Here is a 21482-nt window from a genome sequence, read left to right as displayed (position 1 = left end):
TATTCTTCTTTTGAACGGAGTATCTGATCCAGAGCACTAAATTCTAAGACAGCTGATGGGCTGCCAGAAGTTTAGGCTTCTGCCTAATCAATGATACTAAAGAAGTTCTGTTTTTTGTCGTTATTTGGCAAATAAGCAACACTAATCTAAATTCTGTATTGGAAAACTCTCAACTGAATTAATCTTGTCCATCAGCATCTCCTCAGGTACTTACTGCTGGGTACACGTGTCCAATTTGGGCAGTTCGCCCAATGTGGATTTCATCTTCATCTTCCTCTTCTGTTGTCTTCCTATAAACTGGATTATCAAAATTCATGCTTTTAGTATTCTTCCGTTTCCAGTTTCTCCAGATGAGATATCCCCCCATGCACAGCAAGCCAATGACCACTGAGGAGAGGGGAGAGAAAAGGGCTGTTAGGCAGGCATGGATCTGCTGGGATGTTCCCATGTTGGCAGCCATCCTCATTACATTTTCTCAAAGCTGGGCTACTTTTCTCCAATTCAGCAGCTCCTGTACCCTTTCCCACCCCACCCCTGAAAACTGGAAAAGTGTATTTACTGTGGTAAATACAATATTTTGGTATTGCATTTCGGTCTGATCTCCTTCAAAGATTAAATCCAATCTGCTTACCCACAGGAATGACAATTCCAATCACAGCTGCTGTCACAGTTGAACCGAAGCCTTCATCATCATTTGCATCTGTAAGTAGAGAAGTGTTCTGATCATTTAACTTGTTTGCTGCTTTTAAAGAATGTTTTCTGCTATTACCTGTGCTGTTCTGCCCATCAGAAAACTTTTGCAATTAAAGAATTTACAAAATATTTAATAATAAAATCATTCTGGCAACACTGAGCAGCACACACAGACCTGGGCTGAGCTGAGCTCCTTCTCCTGAGGAACGAGGTCCCTGCAGCGCTGCTGCCTCGCCAGGGGACAGGGACACCCCAGAGCTCCAGGCCAGTAAGGGACACACTCTGTCTAGGGCTGTCAGAGAAGCTCTGACCAGAAATGGGTGACTGTTCTTGGGCCTCCAGTTTTCAAGCACAAAAAAAAGAGGCCAGTTTTAAAAACCTGACATTTAATGGAAATGCCATGCACGGATCAGGGGATGGTGACTAGTGCTCCTAAAAATCCACAGCAGAACACTTTCTAGTACTGACACCATTAATGACTTATGAGCTGTCACAAAAAGAATGTAGTTCAAAGCCATCTGCACAGCTTCTCTGTTTAATTTTTTCCTTTTTTATTATTTATAGCTAAGGAGTTCGTGAACACATCTATCCCTCATTGCTGCAGCCTACCCCAGCATGCAAGAATGGTCCCAAAACTCAATAGTGTACTTATAAGAGAAAAAAGCAATTACAGGAAAATATAATTAAAAAAAATTCAATATAACCTTTCCAGTTCTATATTTAAAATGTTTGCACTGAGCTCTCATATAAGGTATCAATAGAGAAAATTTACTTTTGCTAAAATATCAGGAGTTGCAAGAGGAGGAACAAACTGTACTTTTGATACGCCAATTCATGTAACTTCTAAATACTTCCCTGTGGCAGGCTGTTCCATTACAAAGTTATTTACTTAATAATAAGCCAGACTATTTCCAAAGTGGACAATAAAAGCACCTTGCTTCCATGGCTTATTAAAAGGGTAATTATTGCATTTGAAAGAAACTTGCACAAAGAGAAATAAATGCATTTTAGCCATTGGACTGTGCTTTCCCCACGCAGCACAGTTCTACAGCCAAGGGTGGTGTATTGCTGCTTTCCATTTGGGGGAAAGCTGCATTTCACTGTTTTTAAACATACATGGCTATTTGAGGTCTTGCAGAGCAAAATCTTCTCTCTGGACTAGATTTTTTTTTTTTTAACAGTAGTTCAGCCTTTCTGCTTTGCCTTGGCAACAGGACCTGGAGGGATTGCCTGTTAGCTCTGAGATGGAGGCTGGTGTTCCATGGAGGAGAGCCTATTAGTGCTCTCCACTGGGATGCTCTTCTGATAAATAATGCAAAACTTCAAACCTGTGTCATGATGAGGCCACATTAACATGCCAGGCACGGTCACACAAACCAGAGCAGCTTGTCTTGGGCTGCACTGATTTCACATGTCCAGCAGCACTAAAGATGCACAGGGGGAATTTTTCACTCAGAACTTGTGCTGGATCACTTTAATAATTAAACAATTAAAATAGGTGAAGCACCTACAGAATCATCCATTCTACTGTCTGCAGCACTGAAGTTGGGATGAGCCAGTACTGGGCACAAGGCAAGGGCTGATGTGAACTCTCAGGGCTGTTCGTGTGCCTTGGATAAAAGCTGATACAAGTTCCTTGACATGCCAAACGACTGGAGTGACAGCAGCCATCGTACCCCAGGTGCCTGCAGAGAGAGGAGCTGATGTCTCCTGCTGTGCCCCAAGGTGTGCCTGCACCTGACCCCTCTGCAACTCAGACACTAGGTCAGATCTCCCACCAGTGCATGAGGAGCTGTGATACAGAAGAAGGAAAGGAATCTCATTCACTTACAGTGCTGTGATAAATTGCTGTTTCCAGTGGTCATCTCAGAATCTATCAGGATGGAAGTGGTGGAAGGTAAATGAAGACTTGGGGTGGTGATTGTAGCTTCTGGTACAGCTTTGGGGACGACTTCAGTGGTGTCATTGGCAGTGCCAGGGACAGCAGCGATGGTCGTGGTGCCATCAGCACGGAACACTGTGCTTGTGGAAACCACTTCAGGAGCTGCAGTGGTTGGAAGATCTGAAAACCAAAAGCAACAATGAAATCTGGTTAAAGCAAGTACACCAAACAAATCACAAATGGTGATATAAATCTGGGAAGGACTGCTGTGTTTAATGAAGGTAGTCAAACTATCAACAATTTCTCGTACAAAAATTATTTCCTTAAGTCAAGCTTGATTAATTAATACTAATAAAAAAAGCACTCTGTATTGAAAGTAGCTAAGAAGTTCACATACTTGAGGGTTTTTGAGAACCTCCTAAGATTCTGAATTTGTACCAGGAACTCATTGCATGTTAGGAAAATTACAATGAAGCCACTTGTCTCTTCGAGATACTATCAGCAACAACTGTGGCCTCTCCAGATCTGGTATCTATCTATGGATAGATATATAGATATCTAAATACATATAAGTATATATTGCATATCTAGATTACATAATCAATATATGAGCAATCAATTTTAATGGCTTATTGACTGTTCACACTTTTAGTGCTGGTCCCTAGCCCTTTTTCCCCCCCTTCCTGCTGTATCTTTTTCTGGTTAAGCTTTCCAAAATAAGCAAGCTTTCAACAAAGGACACCACGGTGCTGCTGTGCTCAGAGGGCAGCAAGGAGTGGAATACAGAAGTTGGTGTTTGTGTTTTCACCATCAGCAGATATATTCACTGTAAGTATGATGTTGTTGGGACAGTGAAATGGAGATGTGATTGTATTTACCTTTGTAGCATTTTTTCATGTCAGGACCCAGCCACATATTGTCAGGACAGGCACATGTGTACTTGGGGGAATGGGGAGAGATCTGAGGTGCAGGAAGACACAAGTAGTCACAGCCACCATTTGGCTGGGGGCTGAGCTCACAGGAATCTGGAGCTGTTCCAGGGTGGAAGAAAAGACAAGTTATTTTTCTAATTATTTATTTCTTGCTCTTGGCAAAGAAATATCAAATCCTCTGAAAAGACCTTCTCCTGCTCCCTACCTCAATTTATCAGGCTGCTTAAGCATCTTTACAGTTTGTATGGTGGAGTGGAACCTTACAAAGCACTATAAAAGCTTCCCAAATACATAATGAATGGGAAGCATCACAGTGACAAGAGTAACTCACTGTTATCAAAGATGCTAATTAAATAGCTATTAGCAAATTGCAGATTCTTCAATAAATGCTGCTGCTGAATTAATTATGTAGGAACTTCAAACATTAGGCATTGATTTCCCATTATTACCTATGCATTCTCTCTCATCAAGAACCATCAGGGAGCATTTCATTTGTCAGCTCAAACAAACCTGATTCAGGGCCATGACATCCTGAGGACATCTCTTACCTTTGGGCTGCTTTAATTCATGAAACACCACGATGTCATGAGGGTTATTGAGATTCTCTGCCAGAATGGAGATGTCCAAGCCATTGAGCCTGTTTGCACTGAAGATTGCTTCGTTCTCCAGGTCAGTCCAGAACACTCTGTCCTGCAGGGAATGCACATTCCTGACCTGGCCTGCTCAAATCCTGCTCGAGTTCGATTAAACTCCAGCAGTCACAAAGTGCACCATGTTCCTACTTTGGGGTACCTTCTGTTCACACTACTTCTGTCTGCAGCTTTTTTCTATTTTGGGCAATGTTCAAAAGCCCAGCACTCATACAAGTTTACAAAGTGCTGTGTAAGTTTGAGTAGCTCTGAGACTGAGGTGAGGGAGCAGAAATTTGGTAAGGTACAGAAAAGTTGCATCTGTATTGTTTCTGAACTGCTTTTTCTTTGTAAGCTGGAGTAGATCATGAGCAAAGGGCCACACTCCATACTAGAAACATTTGTTACCTTGCTGATTTTTTCCTCCTTTCCCAAGATAAGACCTGCATTAAACATGTATCTCTGGGGAGACCAGTGCCTAGAGCACACCTGGAAGCTGAGCACCTGTTTCTCTTTTATATTGCTATCTTTTGCATGGCATACTATGACTGAAGATACAGAACTAATGGTGGAAGAGGTACCCAGGAATCACAGTTACCAAACAGTTTAACTGCTTGGTCATCTGTGTGTGTTGCTGCCTCCTAAACCCCTGAGTATTTCTGTAAGGAAAGCCACACTGCTACACAAGGGCAGCTTAGCAAAAGCAGAAGGGTTGTCTGTTACTCTACCCAGCCATTCATACCTGGAAGGATGGAGAGAAATGAAATAACCTAAGAGATCCTTCCAAATGCTGCTGATGGGGACAGCACTAAGGAGCTACAATGACCTGCAGAAACCTATGCCCAAAGTCAGCTGCCCAGATATCACACACTTCACCTAGGAGGAATAAGGGATTTAAGGATGAGGGTTTTCCTGAACCAGAAGCCAACGGGACCTTTCTCTGCTATAACTTATCTACAGTGAGTGTCAAAGTTGAAGCCTTTGTTCCTCTGATCATTTAATGCACTGGTGCTGCATTAGGTAGGAGCATGAGGTAACACTTTGCTCTTGATTAAGGGCTTTAAAAACCAATTTCCCTGCTGAACCCACACGAGGTTAATCGGTTTCTATAGCAGCAACTGCCCTCACTGAGGTCTATGCTGTGCAAAAGGCAGAGCTTTTAATCAAGAGGAGCTCTGAGACCTCTTACAGGCTCTAGTCTGTTCTGCATCCGTTTTCCACTCTTACCTCAAACACTGCCAAGCCAAAAGGATGGCTCAGATCATCCACAGAGGAGATCAGAACTTTTCTGTTGCTGCCATTGAAATCAATGCAGGACAGTGAATGCAATTTGGAGTCTACCCAGTAGAGACGCTGATTCAGCAAATCTGGAAAGTAAAACACAATGAAGCAAAATTACATACAGCTCTTGCAACTCTTTTGCTCTTGCCCAGCATGTTTTTCCTGCTGGCAGCATGACTAATCTCTTTATTATTGGGCCTTTTTTTTTTTTTAACACTAGTTCTGATTTTGAATCAGTGCCCAGATATGCTGGGATAAGACCCTATAAATAAGATTAAAAAGGAGGAACATTCTGCTGTATGTGTGTGGGGAATGCCTGACTGACAGCCTTGTTACAATGAGGTTCTTTTGTAACCAGGAGCAGCAGTCTGGGCTTCCCAGATTCTCTCCATCAGTGCCCGAGTGCAAAGCTTCATCCCTCCCAAGGTTGTTCAGGCCTTGGCCTCTTGCTGGAGAACAACTACTGAGATTCCAATGAAACACCTCTCTGAGGGAGCTGTGACATTCACACGTTTTCAGTGAAGAAGAATCCTGGGTCCAGAAACCCTTCTTAAGCTGCAGGCTGGGAGAATCTGCTGGTGGGGACAGTCCTACCACAACCAGCCAGGTTTGGGGAGGGTGCAGGTAAGAGTGGGAGGAAAGGATCCAGTATTATTTGAAATGCTAAGCACTGCATTTCTCTTTCTGGAGCAAATTCCCTCATTTTGGATGGGATTCACTGAACAGAATGTAAGTGGATGAGAGCCAGCAAAACTAGGTTATATAATTAAACAAGTCATTAATTAATTTCTTAATTACTAAATGATAACATTATTTGTTCACAGCAGTAGCACTTCAGCAGTATGTAATGGCAGCTGCATTTCCTCCTCCAGTCTTGCCCCAGCCAGCATTTTCAAAGCCAAGCAGAGAACCTCACAGCTGCAAGCTGTTAAAGAAAGAGCTCCAAGTCCAGAGCAGGATGTTCCCTGCTGCTCCATGAAACCTCCTTCCCACTCTGCTCCTTGGTGTGGCAGTGAGGACCATCACAGCCCTCTGATGGGTTCCATTTGCCCTGAGCAGCTGGGCAGGCAGGGAATGGTGACAGGGAATGGGTTCTGCAGGCCCTGTCCCTTTCCCTGATGCACTGTGCATCATTCAGGGCAGGATGCTTACACTGCTCCTGAGACAGACCCAGATAAAGAGACATTTAACACCAAGGATTCAGATGCTTTTCAGACTTCTAAAGGGTTGTCATGGTTCTGGATCCACCCCCAAAATTTCCTTTTGCCATAAGGCACAATGACAAGCAACTCAAGGCTCCTGCAGTATCAGGTTCTGACTGCAGCAAGACTTCCTGTTTGTGCTACTGAAATAAGGGAATATTTGTGAGCAATAGTGACAGACCAGTTTAGGATTTGTGTGTGCAGCTGCCTTTGAGCATTTACAGATTTGTTTTCCTACTTAACAGTAAACCCAGATTTCCTTCATCCCCAGTGGGTGCTGTAGCTCTGACCTGGGCACTTACCAAGTGTGATGCCGTTTGGCCACTCGATGTTGTCAGTGACCAGCACCTGCCGCCCCACACCATTCAGACCGGCCTTCTCAATCTTGGCCTTGTCTCCCCAGTCAGACCAATACATGAACCTGAGAGAGGCAGAGGTAAGAAAGCAATAACCTGGACTCCAGTTAAGAAACCTGCACTGCTGGGAGTAGGAGGTGCCCTAAGGCTCTGTCTTTATTAGAGCAGTTAATTCTGCTGGTAGAACCACATTCAGTTCTTGGACTGGGTAATCTGCCACAAAACTTGCACTAGAAGGCAGCATCTCACCCCAATAACTAACCCCTGAAAACTCTCCTGTTATGCCTGTTAGGTACCTGGCATTCACTCATCCAAATAGCCCAAACACAAGTCAGACAGACTTCATTTCCCAGCACAGCCTCTGTGCCAGGACCAGCTCAGGCCCATTGAACACAGGAACTGGCCCTTAACTGTCTTTAACAGCAGGAACCTTGGCAAGGGTTGGTTAAAGCATCTCCACAGTCCCATTGCAGGATATATCTTAAAGGGTATCTAAAGTCCTGGTGAGATGAAACTACCCCAAGTTTGTCAGAGGGGCAAAAAGAGGACTGGAACATCTGTGTTGGCAAAGGAGTGTTTGTGGTGTTCACACCCACCTCTGTGTGGGATCCACAGCAATGGCTCTGGGCTCACTGAGGTCACTGTTGAAAAGTGTCCTCCTCCTGCTCCCATCTGCAGTGGCCACTGAGATGGTCTTGTTTCCAGAGTCTGTCCAGTAGATGTTCTTGTGGACCCAGTCAATGGCCAGTCCCTCGGGGGAGTTGAGCTGGCTGTCGATCAGGATCTCCTGCTCGGCCGTGTCACTCGCTTTGTCAATGTAGGCGCTGCGGGGACAGGAGGGCACAGGGTTCCCACACGGCTCCCAGAGCTGGGCCCAGGGGCAGTGTGGCTGACACAGGAACCCTTATGGTGCTCGGGCAACCTTCTGCTTTCCCCTGTAGCCTCTTATTTCCCTGTTCCCATATGGCAGCATTTCCATAGTAGGGAACTGTTCTTTTCATTGTTCTACCTGCTTCCTACTACAACTGCACAATTCAGGAAAACATTTGACTTCAGGCATGTTAACTTCAACAGCATTGATTTGTGGGATTTATGGACATTAAAAATATAATCTCCAGGGCTCTGCTAAACAGAGTTGAACTGAGCATGCAATAAATGTGCTTAAATGTACTGCAGAATTAGGAGCTGTGTAGCTAATTATGATTCATCAAAGGAATTCATGAAGCTGCATTAATTTGGCAAGTGATTTCACTAGATACAAACAAAATGTTCACTAAATATTAGTGGCAGCCTCAAAATCTTTCAAAATGATAATGAAAGGCAGCAGACTCCACATAGATGTTTCATAAATAACTGGAATGTTGCTCCCACAACCACACAGGCTGATTCTGCTCTCAATATCAATTCTGCTGAGTGAACTGAAATTAGTTATTCTGAGTTTGCATCGGTGTTTGTAGAAGCCTCTTAGAATAACTCAGTAAACTCAAAACAGTTATAAAACAGCAGGAAGTTTCTGCCCCTCACCCCAAACATTTGAAACCGTAAGATGCTTCACATCCTCTCTTCACTGCCCATCCTGCCTTTGCTCATGGAATGAGAAGGTGAATTGTATGGGAGCTGAGTTCTCCAATATCAGATTAGAGCCTTGGAACTGAAACCCAGGAATTCCTGACAATTGTACAGTCTGCAGTCAGGACTGGAATGGCCATGCAGAGTCAGCCTGGGTGACCAGCACACTGCTGCATCTTCCCTATAAGAATGGTTTTGATTTGTCTCTGACCCAGGAATGGTACCTCAAGGCTCCATGGGCATCTGACAGTGCTCCCAAGATTCCAGTATTGCAGCGTGACGAGCACCCCGTGCTCTCAGTGCACAGCTCCAGGCCAAGTAATCCCTTGCCAGTGGAACAGTTGTTCCCTGCTCCCTGCCTGTGCCTGCACAGGAGGGAGAGCCAAGAGGCTCCCACAGCTTCCACAATGGAAGGGCTCAAGTACAGGTGACATTTCAATTCTCCCAGTAACTGAATATTGTAAAAGATCTGACACCTCAAAAGAGACATCACCACAACAGGACAGGATTTGAAAAGGCAAGTGAGGTGACCATTATGAAAGATGAGATCTCTTGCTAGTGATTACCTCTTGTATCACAGTTTTCACCTTGCAATAGCCTCAACCACAGACTGCTTGTTCCCAGGGACTCCCAGCATATTTGCTGCTGGAGCTGGAGGAACAGTGCCTTGGATAATTCTCTGTGTATGAACTCACCCCTGGCCCAGACAGACCCAGTGAGTGCTGACAGCTTTCTTCTGAACCATCCCCCCACTTTCAGAGCCCCACAAGCCCCTCAGGGTACCTGCCCAGCTACTGGTGCTCAACACCCAGCACAGCCTGGCAGATATCCCTGCAGGACATGGGAGCTACCAGAGCCTGCAGAAACCCTGGCCTGGCTCCCACGTGCTGACACCAGTCAGTCTGTGCATGATCATTAGCTGAAATCCAGAGCAAACCACTGCAGAAGCTGCAATAGCTGTGCAAATCAGAATATACACAGGGGATTTTCAGGACATAAATTAAAGGCTTTTTTGGCTAAGCACACTCACAAGCCCCAGCACATAATAACTGTGATGGATGCCATAAAAATAGCTGAAGGAGGAGCAAGAATAAGAGTTACAGAAAGTGTATTGTGGTCAGGTGCTGTGAATTTAAATCCAGTCTACCAGAGACTTCAGTGGGCAGCAGCTTGTGTCTGTGCTGCTGCCTCCTTGCTCTCACCATTTGCCTGCTTTGTGCTTCCAGATGCCAGGTCCTTTGTGGCCTCCCATACAACACTCAGAGCATGGCACGCCTCAGCCCTGCTTTGCAGTATCCATGGTTCAGGAAACAAGAGCCTACATTTAACTGCACAAGTGCAGCAGGATCTGGCATTGATGAAATGTCACCCTGTATTATCAAAGAGATAACTGCACAAGCCTCTGATGTCTTTATCAATTCCCCCCAAAAAATTACCAAGTCTGGGCCCCAATAGGTAATCCCGTGAGGGCAGAAAAGCCCTCAGGTGCCCTGTACCCTGCACTGTTCTCTGGACTGCTTTAGGGGATACAGATGGAATGCAGCTTTGGGAAGGGACCAGCACACACATCCTCTCTTGCCCCTTACCTGTAGATTTTTCGGTAGAACAAGTCACACCAGTAAATTCTGTTTGTTGACACCTCCACATCCAGTGCCACCACGTTCTTCAGCATGGGAATGATACGGGAATAGTCCCTTTTCACCAGGTCTATTTTACGGACCTCATGGCGATTGGTGAAGATCAGGTATGGACTCTTGCCTACCACAGAAAATCAGCACATTTGTCACTTCAGCAGCTGTCCCAAGGGCTGGATTCAGCTTTCATTTCTCAAACAACAATGGAACTATCAGTCACTGATAGCTGTGTTTGTACAGAAGCTTAACACCACACTGGAAGCAAGGGGAAACTTGCTCCAGAGACGGGGCTGTCACCCACAGGCACCCCTGTGGTCCCTGGACACACGCTGGCGCTTGGATGGCCTGTTCTGCTAAGCCACAAGCAAAGCTCTGGGGAATGACCTCATCTTCAGTTAATTTCAGTGCAAAATCCTGAGCCAGATTTTGGTGACTTACAGCTGGGAGGGTGGAGGGGTGGCTCAGCTACCCTGTTTTAATCAGGATGTTTTCTACTACCACTAAATGTTTTTGCTGCACTGTTTTCAATAACACCTGTCAAGAGACTTTCTTTTCTAGTTTCAGCTTCAAACATCCAAGTAGTGATTGCAATCTTGCTCTGTACACTGTTAAAATATTCTGATCTGCATGATCAGTAGTTCTTGCCTAGAGACACATCTGCTATTGCTGCAGCAGCTCTGTGCTGCTCGCAGTGAAATATCTTTGCTTGCTTTGCGTGTTTCCTTTTGTTTCCGTTCTCCTGCCCCAGTCCTGTGAGTGTGTTTTCTTAACGGAACTGTGCTGTTGAGCAAGCAGAGTTTTAGTGCCTGTAGCACTGTCTTACCTACAGCTTTGCAGTTCTTGGACAGGGTGTCCATCTCGTATCCTTCGTAGCACTCACATTTGTAGTCTCCCTTGTAATTAATGCAGATCTGGCTACAAGCGTCTGGATTCTCACATTCATCTATGTCTGAAAGGAGTGTTTGAAACCCATCAATAACTTGAAATCAAACCATCTGTGATGGAGCAATGCTCAAGTGAATATAATCACGTCTCTCTATGGTGAAACACAAGGGACTGCTGTTTGCATGTCAATTACCTCCACACGTTTTTTTATCCAGAAGCTTGTATCCAGGCGGGCATTCGCACTCGTAACCAATCTTCAAATCTCTGCATATGTGTGAGCAGCCACCGTTGTTCATAGAGCATTCATTAACACCTGCAGGGGATAAACAGATCACCTATGACAAATGGGGGCTTTTAGTTGTGAGATTGAATAAAATTAAGAGACTTCCTCAGAAATTTTCCCATTTCTATCAGTTTTGGTACTAGCCCCATAGAGCACAAGTGCCTTCAGAGACAGGAAGCCTCCACTGTATCACTTTCTTGCTCTTTATTATTCCAAACCAACGCTGGGGGATCATTTGGACTCAAAGCTGGTGGCTGAATGAATGGGGAGCCCTGGGGATACAGAGTATGTGAGTCTCTGCATCTCATCCCATCAGAGAGCTGCTGCTTTGAGCTGTTCTGCCACATGTGAGAAACTTCCAAGGGACCTAAGGGCTCTCTCCAGCATTCTCCTCCTTCCCCATGCGCTGGTTCATGTTGACTTTTCTGAACAGTCTCTCTGAGCTTTAATAATTCATGTTGGGGGACTCTTATCTCCCAGGGGCCAGCTATTTTGAAATACTGTACTATTTTCCCATCTAGCTCCAACGAATGATCTATGTGAAAAATTCCAGAAAACGCTGAAATGCAGTCTGTCAGAGATACTCCATTAGCACTGAGATACAGTCCTCCCACAAACATGTCCCCCACAACAGTCTTTGCTGGCAGCCCCCAGCAGCCCCAGTGTGCAATTTATGAAGCAACAGCCCCCATCCTGTCCTGGGGCCTTTTCTAATCCAAGAGCACCTCTCTGATCCTGCTCTCAAGTGTGGAAATGAAAAACAGAATAAATGGATCCTTGAAAGTAGAAGTGAATGAGAGGTTGGGAACAGCTGGTTTCCTGCCAGAGAAAACATTTTTTCTTGTTGTAATTGACCTACAAAAGGTGAAGAGAAAGTTCTCTCCTTAAGGAAGACTGCTGAACAGGAGCCATGGGATTTCAGGGATAGTGGACTCACCAGAACAAGGAAAACTGATTTGCTCCAGTCTGTGTTGCAATTTAAAGGAAAATTATTAATTTATCTTTTACTTCTTGCTTGTTAGCACACTGCAGGTGAGCAGCACAGCAGAGCCATTAAACCATTGCTTTTGGAAGAAAATGGAAACAACCACAACCCAATTAAGTCAGTAAGACTGGGAAAATACCATGCCAGAAGGAATCAGTCTCAGCTCTGTGATGCTTTCACCTTCCTAGCAGGTACATATAGAGATATCAATACATAATCAATGGAGCAAGTTCACAAGGCTCTGAGAAGGTGTCCACAGTCCCATTGTGTGTTGTCACTGTTCAGTGACATTTATGGACAGAAATCTCCTATTCCTACACTTGCATGGGTCTGTAGCAAATTGGGTCATCAACATGCACAACTGCTTTCTGCAAAATACCACAAAGGCTCTTTTGATTAACAAGCAAACTCGCACTCAGGTAATTCCCATGGTTTCAGAGGTGCTCTGTGGAATGGATTTAGGGGCTGTAAATCAAGAGCTGGTTCACTTGCTGCACTTCTCAAGAGGAGCTGAGGAGGAGCTAGGCAGAGTCAGGCAGGAGGACCCTGGGCAGCTGCTGCTCTTCACCCAAACTTCAGCAGTATATTCCCTACCTGACTAAAATAGCCAAGTGTTGTCCTGCCTTCTGCAGTGCTTTTCTGGGGGACTCTCAGAGGGCACTGCAGAATTTAGCATGGCCAGACATACACACTGAGCTGGGGAGTGTGTCCTGCACCACTGCCTCCTGTGGGGATAACCTGTGTGGGGGCATTACAGTCACAGCAACCCACAGCACTGTGCCCTTCAAGAAACACCTTCCTCTCGGGGCTCTTCTCTGCTTCCCAACTCGGCCAACACCTCATTGCCAGCCCAGGGCTGCACCAATCATGGCACCATGACCACTGGGTTGAGCATCAGCCCAGCTGTGCCACTGCCCAGTCTCCTGTGACAAACTGGGCTGCCAGTTTTGCTGGGAGACCTCCACAGACAGACAACTGCAACACCCACTCAGAGAAACAGGGAGATGTGGATTAGTGGAAGAAAGCAAGGAAGCATGAGGTAGGAGCATCTTCACTAGGCATGCACACACTCTTCCTTGTCTAAAACAGGGACAGACTGACAGTTCTTCCTGAACAGGAGTTATTTAAGGGGCAGCCACTGAGCTCCATGATGTCATGGAAGGAGATGCCCGTTGGAAACATCTCTGCATTGGGGAAAACAATAAATGTATTTGAGTAATGCTGCAGATCAGGGCTGGTGCCCACAATGCCTGGTGGGAAAGGCAAGAGAGGACTGTCCTGGAGAGAAGGGCATGGCTCTGTGGCCTGGGCTCTGTTCCCCTGGCTCCATCAGCCCCAACTCTCCTGGCATTCCCACAGCCCAGAGCTGGCAGGACACTGCAGGGAGCAGCCTGCTGTCATTGCTGAGGGAAGCAGCAACAACATGTACAATCAAAACCACTACACTCAGAAATGGCTGAAGTCCTCTCTCAGGGGTTGCTGCCACTCTACATTGGAACATTCAAAGCATGTTTCCAATGCTGTATTTTTATGGTGTTATCATCATCTTAGAATTCAAATATAATTTAGGCAATGAGATTAAATAAAGTGGTCTGTGTTGTGAAGGACACTAGTATTTGGGGAGAGGGGGAATTCCTCATTCCTAGTCCCGTGCTCTGTTCATACATCCGTCCAAGAATAAAAACTGAGTGGAGAAGGGCACAGTTCAAACTTACAGATGATCAGATTAAGCTACTAATTATATTCATATGAAGGGTGATGAGAGAATAAAGGCAAGGAAAGAGGAGCAGAGTGAGAAATAGCATTAGCAGCTACATGTGGTTACACTCAAAGCTGTGAGCACCAGATGGAGAAGAGGGGAAGCAGTTACAACAGGAGCAACACGTAGAAGGCAAGTACTGTACCACATTCTTTCAGAGGCTCGTCAGACCAGTCCCTGCAGTCTCTATGTGAATCGCACACTTTGCCTCCGTCAATGCACTCTCCACTCTTACACTGAAACTTGCTGGGACTTTCACATGCTGACTCTGTCATGTGGGGCAAGAGAGGAAAGCAACTAAGTTAGATGAGGCTCGTGACAACAAACAGGCTGACATAAAGCTCAGGAGGGTGTCATTAGCAGAAATGGGATGGGATTAAGCAAATGAACATTGAGCCTGAGCATCATGCAAAGAACTTTTCAAGTCACGCAGTCTGCCTGGTCAGCAATTATCTCTCCCAAGCAATCCCACTGCCAGAATGGCTTAAAACTGTACAGGAAGCAGCTTGGCACAGCCCAGAGGAGCAGCAGGGGTCTCTTCTCTTTCCAGAGGCCACACAGCCCTGGCAGATTCACCCCATGGAGTAAAGAGGAGCACGTGTACCCACCTTGGACACAGCCGGCCTCGTCACTGTTGTCAGGACAGTCGTGCACCTTGTCACACTGCTTTGCTCCGTGGATACAGGTCCCATCACCACACTGGAATTCATCTGGCTGGCAGGTCACCAGAGCTTTAAAACAACACATTCAAGCATCAGCCACACAGAACTCAGTCATTTGTGTGGTACCTATCAGCCATGTCCCTCTGACACTGCTGGGGTTGCATCCTCTGTCAGCAAGTGTCAATCGGCTGCTTCCACCAAAGCAACAGAGGCAGCAGCTGCCTCAGCCACTGTTCTCCTGTGTCCCTCTGCTATCCCAGATCACCCTCTACATCCTTGGGAAAACAGCAACAAAGCCCATATGAGGGCACCCATTCAAAACAGACCCAGTTTGTGCCTCGGTGAAGCTTCTCAGGTGACACAGAACGAAGCAAGCAAGCAGCAAAACTCCCAGCAGTGGAGCAGCTCTGGGGGCTGCAGTCTGTGTGAGGCCCGGCTGCTTTCTAGCTGAGAGTGCACAGTGACACTGGGTAGGCAAAGGCAACTGCTCCTCAGCTCTCCTTCCTTCAGAAAAAATTACATTTCTGATACTTTTCAAAACATCTTTGGGCTAAGGCCCAGGCAAGAGACCTGTAGTGACTCTGCCAAAGTAGTGTGGCCACAGCAGCAATGAAGGCAGCAACGAGACACAGTCATCAGGCTACTGAATGCCCATAAGCCAAAAGCCCACTGGAAGGCAGAAGAGCTCCACTGCTCTGTGGTGTTTCCTGGGGTTTCCAGCCCTAAACACCTCAGCAATATCAGCCCAGTTTTCATGCCTCAAATTCATTTGTCCGAATCAGATTATAACAGACTCAAACCAGATCTGATAAACAACAAAGTTGGGGAAAAATATAAACCAGATACCTGGACTGACCATGATAAAAGCTGTCATATTTCCCTCCCCAAGTTAGAATGAATGAGAGACCTCTCTAGCTGGGACCAGCCCTGTTCTTACACAGGGTACAGGCAGCCTGGCAAAACAGGCTCCTCATTCCAGGGACATGTTTTGCAGCTTCCTTCTCAGGGGCCCATCAGATGTATTCTTAAAATCCTATTAAGGCAGCACACCCTGGAGAGCTCCTGATTCCAGCCTTTCCATCATGTGATTGTGTCCTGGTGTGGTCTGACAGAAAATCACTGCCTCTGAGTAGTGAGGGGAGGCCAGCACTGGTGTTACTACATGGGAGGTGAAAGCTGTCTGCAGACTGCCCTGGACAATTTGACAAACTGGTTCTAATATAAAAATGACTACTTTCAGATAACCCAGGAGAGCTGCAGACATGAAGTGAGCCAGCATGAATACTATAAAGTATTAGTTGCACAAAGACTCCACATTATTGGTGATTGCATCCCACAGGATGCAGGATCCAGGTTCATGACTGCATCACTGGACTTAGTTCTAGTGCATCTTCAGCCAGCAAAAGGCACCAGAGAAAGGAAAAGCCACAACTGCAGGGCTGGTGGGGTAAGGGAGAAACCCTTTCATTAGAAATAGACAGTATTCACATGAGAAAGGTTTGGAAATAGCACTGCTCCTTGGAGAGGAAAGCCATATGCACTATATTCATAAAAAGCTGCAAAGTGAGAAAAAAATCCCAAGCAATAAACACAGTTATAGGACCAGCTGTGCTGCCACGTTTCAGCTAATAAACCCAGGCACAGGAATGGGAAACCTCAGTGGGACATCTGGGACAGCAGCTCCAAACTAAGCATGTGGGACCTGCTGCTCTACCAAAAGCAGAAAAATGTAGGAGAGAAAGAAACAAAGCTGTGGTCTGGGAGAGTCACAGACCACAAGTCTGGCAGTGGCACCAAGAACTCCTGCAGGGAGGCAGAGTCACTTCTGCTTAAACTGTTCCTGGCATGTACAGCCACCTGCCTGGGGAAGCCCTGACCATGGAGAAAGCCTCCTCCACAGGAAACCCTGACTTCTGCCAAGCTAACCCTTGGCCACTGCAAGGCTTTTTCTGTTTCCTCGCTGAAAATTCCTTTGCCACAATTATTTCTTGTCTTCAGTTTGCTTCACCTTTTCTGTAGCAACTTCTATGTGTGGAGGTAGGATAGGATGGTCCTCCATTTCTGACTATAAATATTAACCCCTCACAAAAGTGTAACATGTAGTTAAAGCCAATGGGGTTTTGTCTGTTCTGGAGCAGAAACAGGTCTCCAGTTTATCAAATAAATCTGCGTGGCAAAACCTACAGATTTGGAAGACAGCTGTTATAAAGCCTATAATTGTCTTCAATTGTAATTTTCAAAGCTCTTCTAAAAAGCAGTTATAGCTAAATGCTAAGAACAGAAAGGTTTTTAATCCTAAAATGAATTAAAATTATGGAGAATTTTATAGGAATTGCAAAGACAGTGCTGCACAAGCACCATAAGACTGAGAGAAAAATGACAGCACAATTCTTAGCTCAATTGCTACAGAGACTGCAAAACACAGATGTGGGGCTGTACTCCACTGCACAAAGCTTTGCTTCAGGAAGAGACAGAAGTTTGGAGACCAGGATGGGTTTCCTGGCTCACTTCTCACTCCACCAGAGCTGTGGAAGTTCAGACCTTTGGGGAACAGCCCCTGAGCTTCTTAACAGACATCTAGAAAAGACAGATACAATAAGGGCTCTTACGGATTACAAAGGCATTAAAATGCATGTATGGAATTTCTATTTTTTCTGCACTTTTCAGGAGAATTCCATGTTATCCTGAAGTCGAGACACTAACCCATCTCAGCCCCACTGGCAGAGCTGACAGCAGGTTCCCATTAAGGCCATTCCCACGGCAAAGCAATAACCCAAGAAGAAGGAAGAGCTGTGCTGTTTATTTGCACAAGATGTTCAGAAAATTGCTGTGCCTAATTTGGAAGGTTTAAATCAGTGAAATCTCAATAGTTTTACAGCCATCTCCTCTGCAAATCAAATACAAATTACCAAAGACCTATATACAATGTATACAATTTGTCTACAAATACAAAACAAATTACCAAAGCCCTCCTAAATTAACAGGCACCCTCGAAGAGACACACTTCCCATTTACAAATCCTGGGCACAAAGCTGCATCACTCAAACTCAGCAGGTATATTCCAGACTCCAAACCTGACCCTCAGTTTCTTCTGGTTTCTGTTTTTTTTTTCCTTCCTCCCCAAAAAAGAAAATCGCAACATTTGCAAAATGCATCAATCCCATTTTATAGATAGGGAGACAGAGGCAGGAGAGTGTGAGGTCAGGTCTCAGGGATTCTGTTTTCTTGCTGTCAGTTGTAAGCATTATTTATTCTCCCTCCTGGATGCCCTAATGCAAGTTGCAAAGGACATCTTAAAATATAACCATTCCAGATTTGGAGACTAATAAATCTAACCTAATGTTCGTTTTATAAATATACATATATACATATTTGAATATATATGCTATGGAAAAAACCCCAGCCACTCAATGTTCTCACACAGCTTTCCTGAAATGACTCATTCCCTCCTATTCATTTGCTGTCTCGCTGCCAAAACCTGTTCACCAATTGTCACCCTTCATTTCTGCTCTACTCATTTACCAATCCAAAATGTTTATAACAAATGACGGGTGATGGCCTCATGACTTTTTTTTAAAGCATTAGCTCCCATTCCTCTGTTTATACTGCACAAACCCTATATGATCCCCATTTGCAAGAGGAGATGTAGTGGTGGGATCTGCAGTTTTAATCGAGTCCCATGTGCCATACCCATTGCTAAGGGGACAGAGCTGTCCCACACACCTGTGACTCTCTGCATGCCCCATGATACTGGTCTCAAACAGAGAATTTCTGGAGAGGAAAAGAATCATAAAGGTCCCTAAACTCTTCAGTCCAACAAATGAGCAATGACACTGAGTTTCCAGAGCTCCCAGTGTCCCTTTCTTACTGCAGGCAGGTGCACCCCAGCAACAGCTGTATTTAGGATGGAGAAGCAACATTAATTTTGGCTCTGACCCAGCCAACACATCAGCTACATGAACATCCAGTGCTGCAAGGCCTCTCCTGGTTACTACCTCAGAGAATCCCACCCATCTCACACACTGCTGTGGCACTGGGGTGCAACCAGAACCATGCACTCTGTGCAGAGGAGCACTGAGGTAGCTAAAACAATGGAGCTTTGAATCCACTGTTTCCCAATCCACAGGATTGAAGGCAGCAGAATCAGCTCACATGCTTGTTTCTCTCAGGTATCAAACTGCACATTGTGTTGGACTGAGATTTTCTGGAAAGAGACCCTTATTGTGCTAAATATCCACTACTCAGAATTCTCTCAAGCCACTTCTGCCACATTTCCCCCTTTCTCCACTGGTTGTCAGCACCGTGCTGTGCTGCAGTGGTGTCCAGCTGTGTCCTCTGCCCTGGGAGCTGCCTCTGGTGCCTCTGGAAGTGCTGCTGGCTGAGGCTGCTCTGCAGCTCAGGGAGGCTGGTGGAGTTGTGCTCCTTCAGGCCTCATGGCTCTGCAGTTTGAGCTCAGCTGAACATGGCTGGTGCCTGTCACACCAAGGAAAGAGGCTGGGAAACAGTGGGCCCTCAGCCTCTGGAAGGTACATGGGCACAGTCCCACTCCTCTCACCCAGCAAAATGTCAAAATAAATGGGGCCTGTAAAAGACTTAAGACAAGTTTGAACAAGGATTGAAATTTAAGAGGCATTTCATCAGAAAGCACCATCAGCGAGCTGCTCTCCTCTTTCTCCATCTGACAATAGAAGGGAGCTCTCCCTCTATTTCCCTCTCCTGAGCTGTCCTAACTCAGCCATCCTCTCAGGTTGCTGTCACTGCAGGGAATGCATCCCCTGGGACAGAGATCAGTTCTGCTGGAGTCCCCTGTACCAGACACCAGTTCTTCACCTTTATAACACAGCCCTTGCCACTGCCTCCTGATTTGGAGGGGACACGGGTACAGGACTGCCCATGGGAGATCTCAGAATGAAAACAGGCACCAAAGCACCCAGGCTGCCCCAGCCAGCAGTGCCTATCTCCAGCAGCTGAGCTTCTGCATGGCTTTCCTGAAACAGAGCCAGGAGCCAGCTTTGTCTCCTGACTCCATGCTCCCCGTGATCCTTCAGAGCCTGGCAGTACTGCCTGGGTACCTGCTGCCCAAGAGCTCTGTCAGCAACTTTAGCACATTCTTGGAGATGAAGGAAAAGACAGCCTACCCAATCCACCCCTCCTTGGGAGGGGTTGACAGCCTTGTACCCAACAGCCAAAGCTGCTCTCTTCCTAACAAAACATTTTTGGCTTCTCCTATTCAGCCCTTGCCTCTCTTAAAATAGTCCTTGTCTGTTTTAAAGGCACAGCAGCTCCAGAGTAACCTGTGTCTCATCCCCCTGCTGTCCTGCAGTGCAAACAGTAGTGTCCAGGATTCACTACATCCTCTTCTTGTTAAAGAAGCCACTGAATTTATATCTGCTTCTCTGCGTGGAAGAGAGTCTGATCCCCAGCTCCTGGAAGGGAGTTCCCTCTCCCACACAGCTGCTCACCAGCCTGGCCTTAGTATCATCATGGGGATGAAAAGATGTTGCTGGCAAAAGTGATCAATTTTCTTAGATACCTTGCAAAAATCCCAGGGTTTGCAGCTAGTTGCTGCCTTCCTCGCCAGAGGTGGCCCAATGTCAGAGCTGCTAAATATAAACAATATGTAAATATTTAATTTCAATCTTGTCATTATGAATATTCTAGCAGAACATTTTGCTCTTGATTTTTTCTCTCTCCCTCCTCAGGTAAGTGACCAGCTTGAACAGTTTAGTGGCTAAAAATGGATGAAACATTCAAAATACCACACATACCAACACCAGCATGTTAAACGCCTAAAGCCAGCTGAAAAGAAATTCATTATTTATTTGCTCTATGTCTTCATCAAGCCAAGCTCAAAATGTATTTCAAACGGGATTCTTCAGAGGTACTTCTCTTGACTGCCTTGTTCAGTACACTCCAACTTCAGAGGCAGAAAATGAATTATTTTTTCTGTTGATCATATATTCCCTTTAGCACAGCAGCTTCTAACCTCCAGGCTGTGACCCCACCATGCAGCCTGAGGGCTTTGAACATTTTTCCCGTTTTTCACTCCTTGTCTTTCTAGTGAAACAGCTCTATTCTGAGGCACAGTACCATCCAACAGCTCTTACACCTCCTCTATGGATTCTCAAGGAAAAAGCACAAAAGGAGTGTGGAATACACCTGACCCTGCTGGGCTGGGCACCCAGCCTTGTCATGTGGGACACAAGCGCTCCTTGTCTGGCACAGCTGCTGCTCAGACATCAAAGCCTTGCCTTCAAACACAGCCCGGAGCAGCCTCCTGACCCCTCCTCGCCAGCCCAGAGAGCCCTGGTCCCTGCAGACACTCACGGCAGTCCTGCTCATCAGACTTGTCCTTGCAGTCCTCGTCCCCGTCACACTTCCAGTTGAGGTGGATGCATTCTCCGTTCCCGCACTGGAACTCGTGGGCCGCGCACGTGTTGAGGGCCTTGGCGTCGTAGCCGCACCTCTCCATGGACTCGTCCGACTGGTCCTCGCAGTCGGGCTGGTTGTCGCACACCCACGGCTCCGGGATGCACATGCTGTTGTTGCACTGGAACTCGTTGGGGTTGCAGGTCAGAGGGGAGCACTTCCTTTCATCGCTGCCATCCCCGCAGTCATTGTCACCGTCACACACGAAGATGATGGAGATGCATGACTTGTTACTGCACTGGAACTCGTTGGGAGAACAGGCTTGGGAATAAAAACAAACAGGTGAGAATAAACAGGTCTC

The 21482-nt window shown here is 46.0% G+C and overlaps 1 protein-coding gene across 2 annotated transcripts in view; it reads right to left on the bottom strand.

The window, feature by feature from the left end:
• LRP8 (LDL receptor related protein 8) overlaps positions 1–21482 on the bottom strand; it is a 171134-nt gene that overhangs the window by 3030 nt on the left and 146622 nt on the right. Inside the window, exons 5-18 of one of the 2 annotated variants that reach the window (XM_014870608.2) lie at positions 21080–21442; positions 14699–14821; positions 14236–14358; positions 11257–11376; positions 11002–11127; positions 10131–10302; positions 7572–7799; positions 6922–7040; positions 5364–5503; positions 4056–4197; positions 3454–3606; positions 2525–2755; positions 632–700; positions 215–387 (exon numbers count right to left, since the gene is read on the bottom strand). In XM_014870608.2, coding sequence (XP_014726094.2) covers positions 215–387; positions 632–700; positions 2525–2755; positions 3454–3606; positions 4056–4197; positions 5364–5503; positions 6922–7040; positions 7572–7799; positions 10131–10302; positions 11002–11127; positions 11257–11376; positions 14236–14358; positions 14699–14821; positions 21080–21442 — 2282 coding nt within the window. The remainder of the gene's footprint in view (positions 1–214; positions 388–631; positions 701–2524; positions 2756–3453; positions 3607–4055; positions 4198–5363; positions 5504–6921; positions 7041–7571; positions 7800–10130; positions 10303–11001; positions 11128–11256; positions 11377–14235; positions 14359–14698; positions 14822–21079; positions 21443–21482) is intronic. The other variant, XM_014870609.2, reaches the window with a different exon arrangement.

The sequence above is a fragment of the Sturnus vulgaris genome, chromosome 9 (genome assembly GCF_052056855.1).
Source record: "Sturnus vulgaris isolate bStuVul1 chromosome 9, bStuVul1.hap1, whole genome shotgun sequence".
Lineage (NCBI taxonomy): Eukaryota > Metazoa > Chordata > Aves > Passeriformes > Sturnidae > Sturnus > Sturnus vulgaris.
Note: the sequence above shows the minus strand (reverse complement) of the source record. Positions and strands in the feature narration are given on the sequence as shown.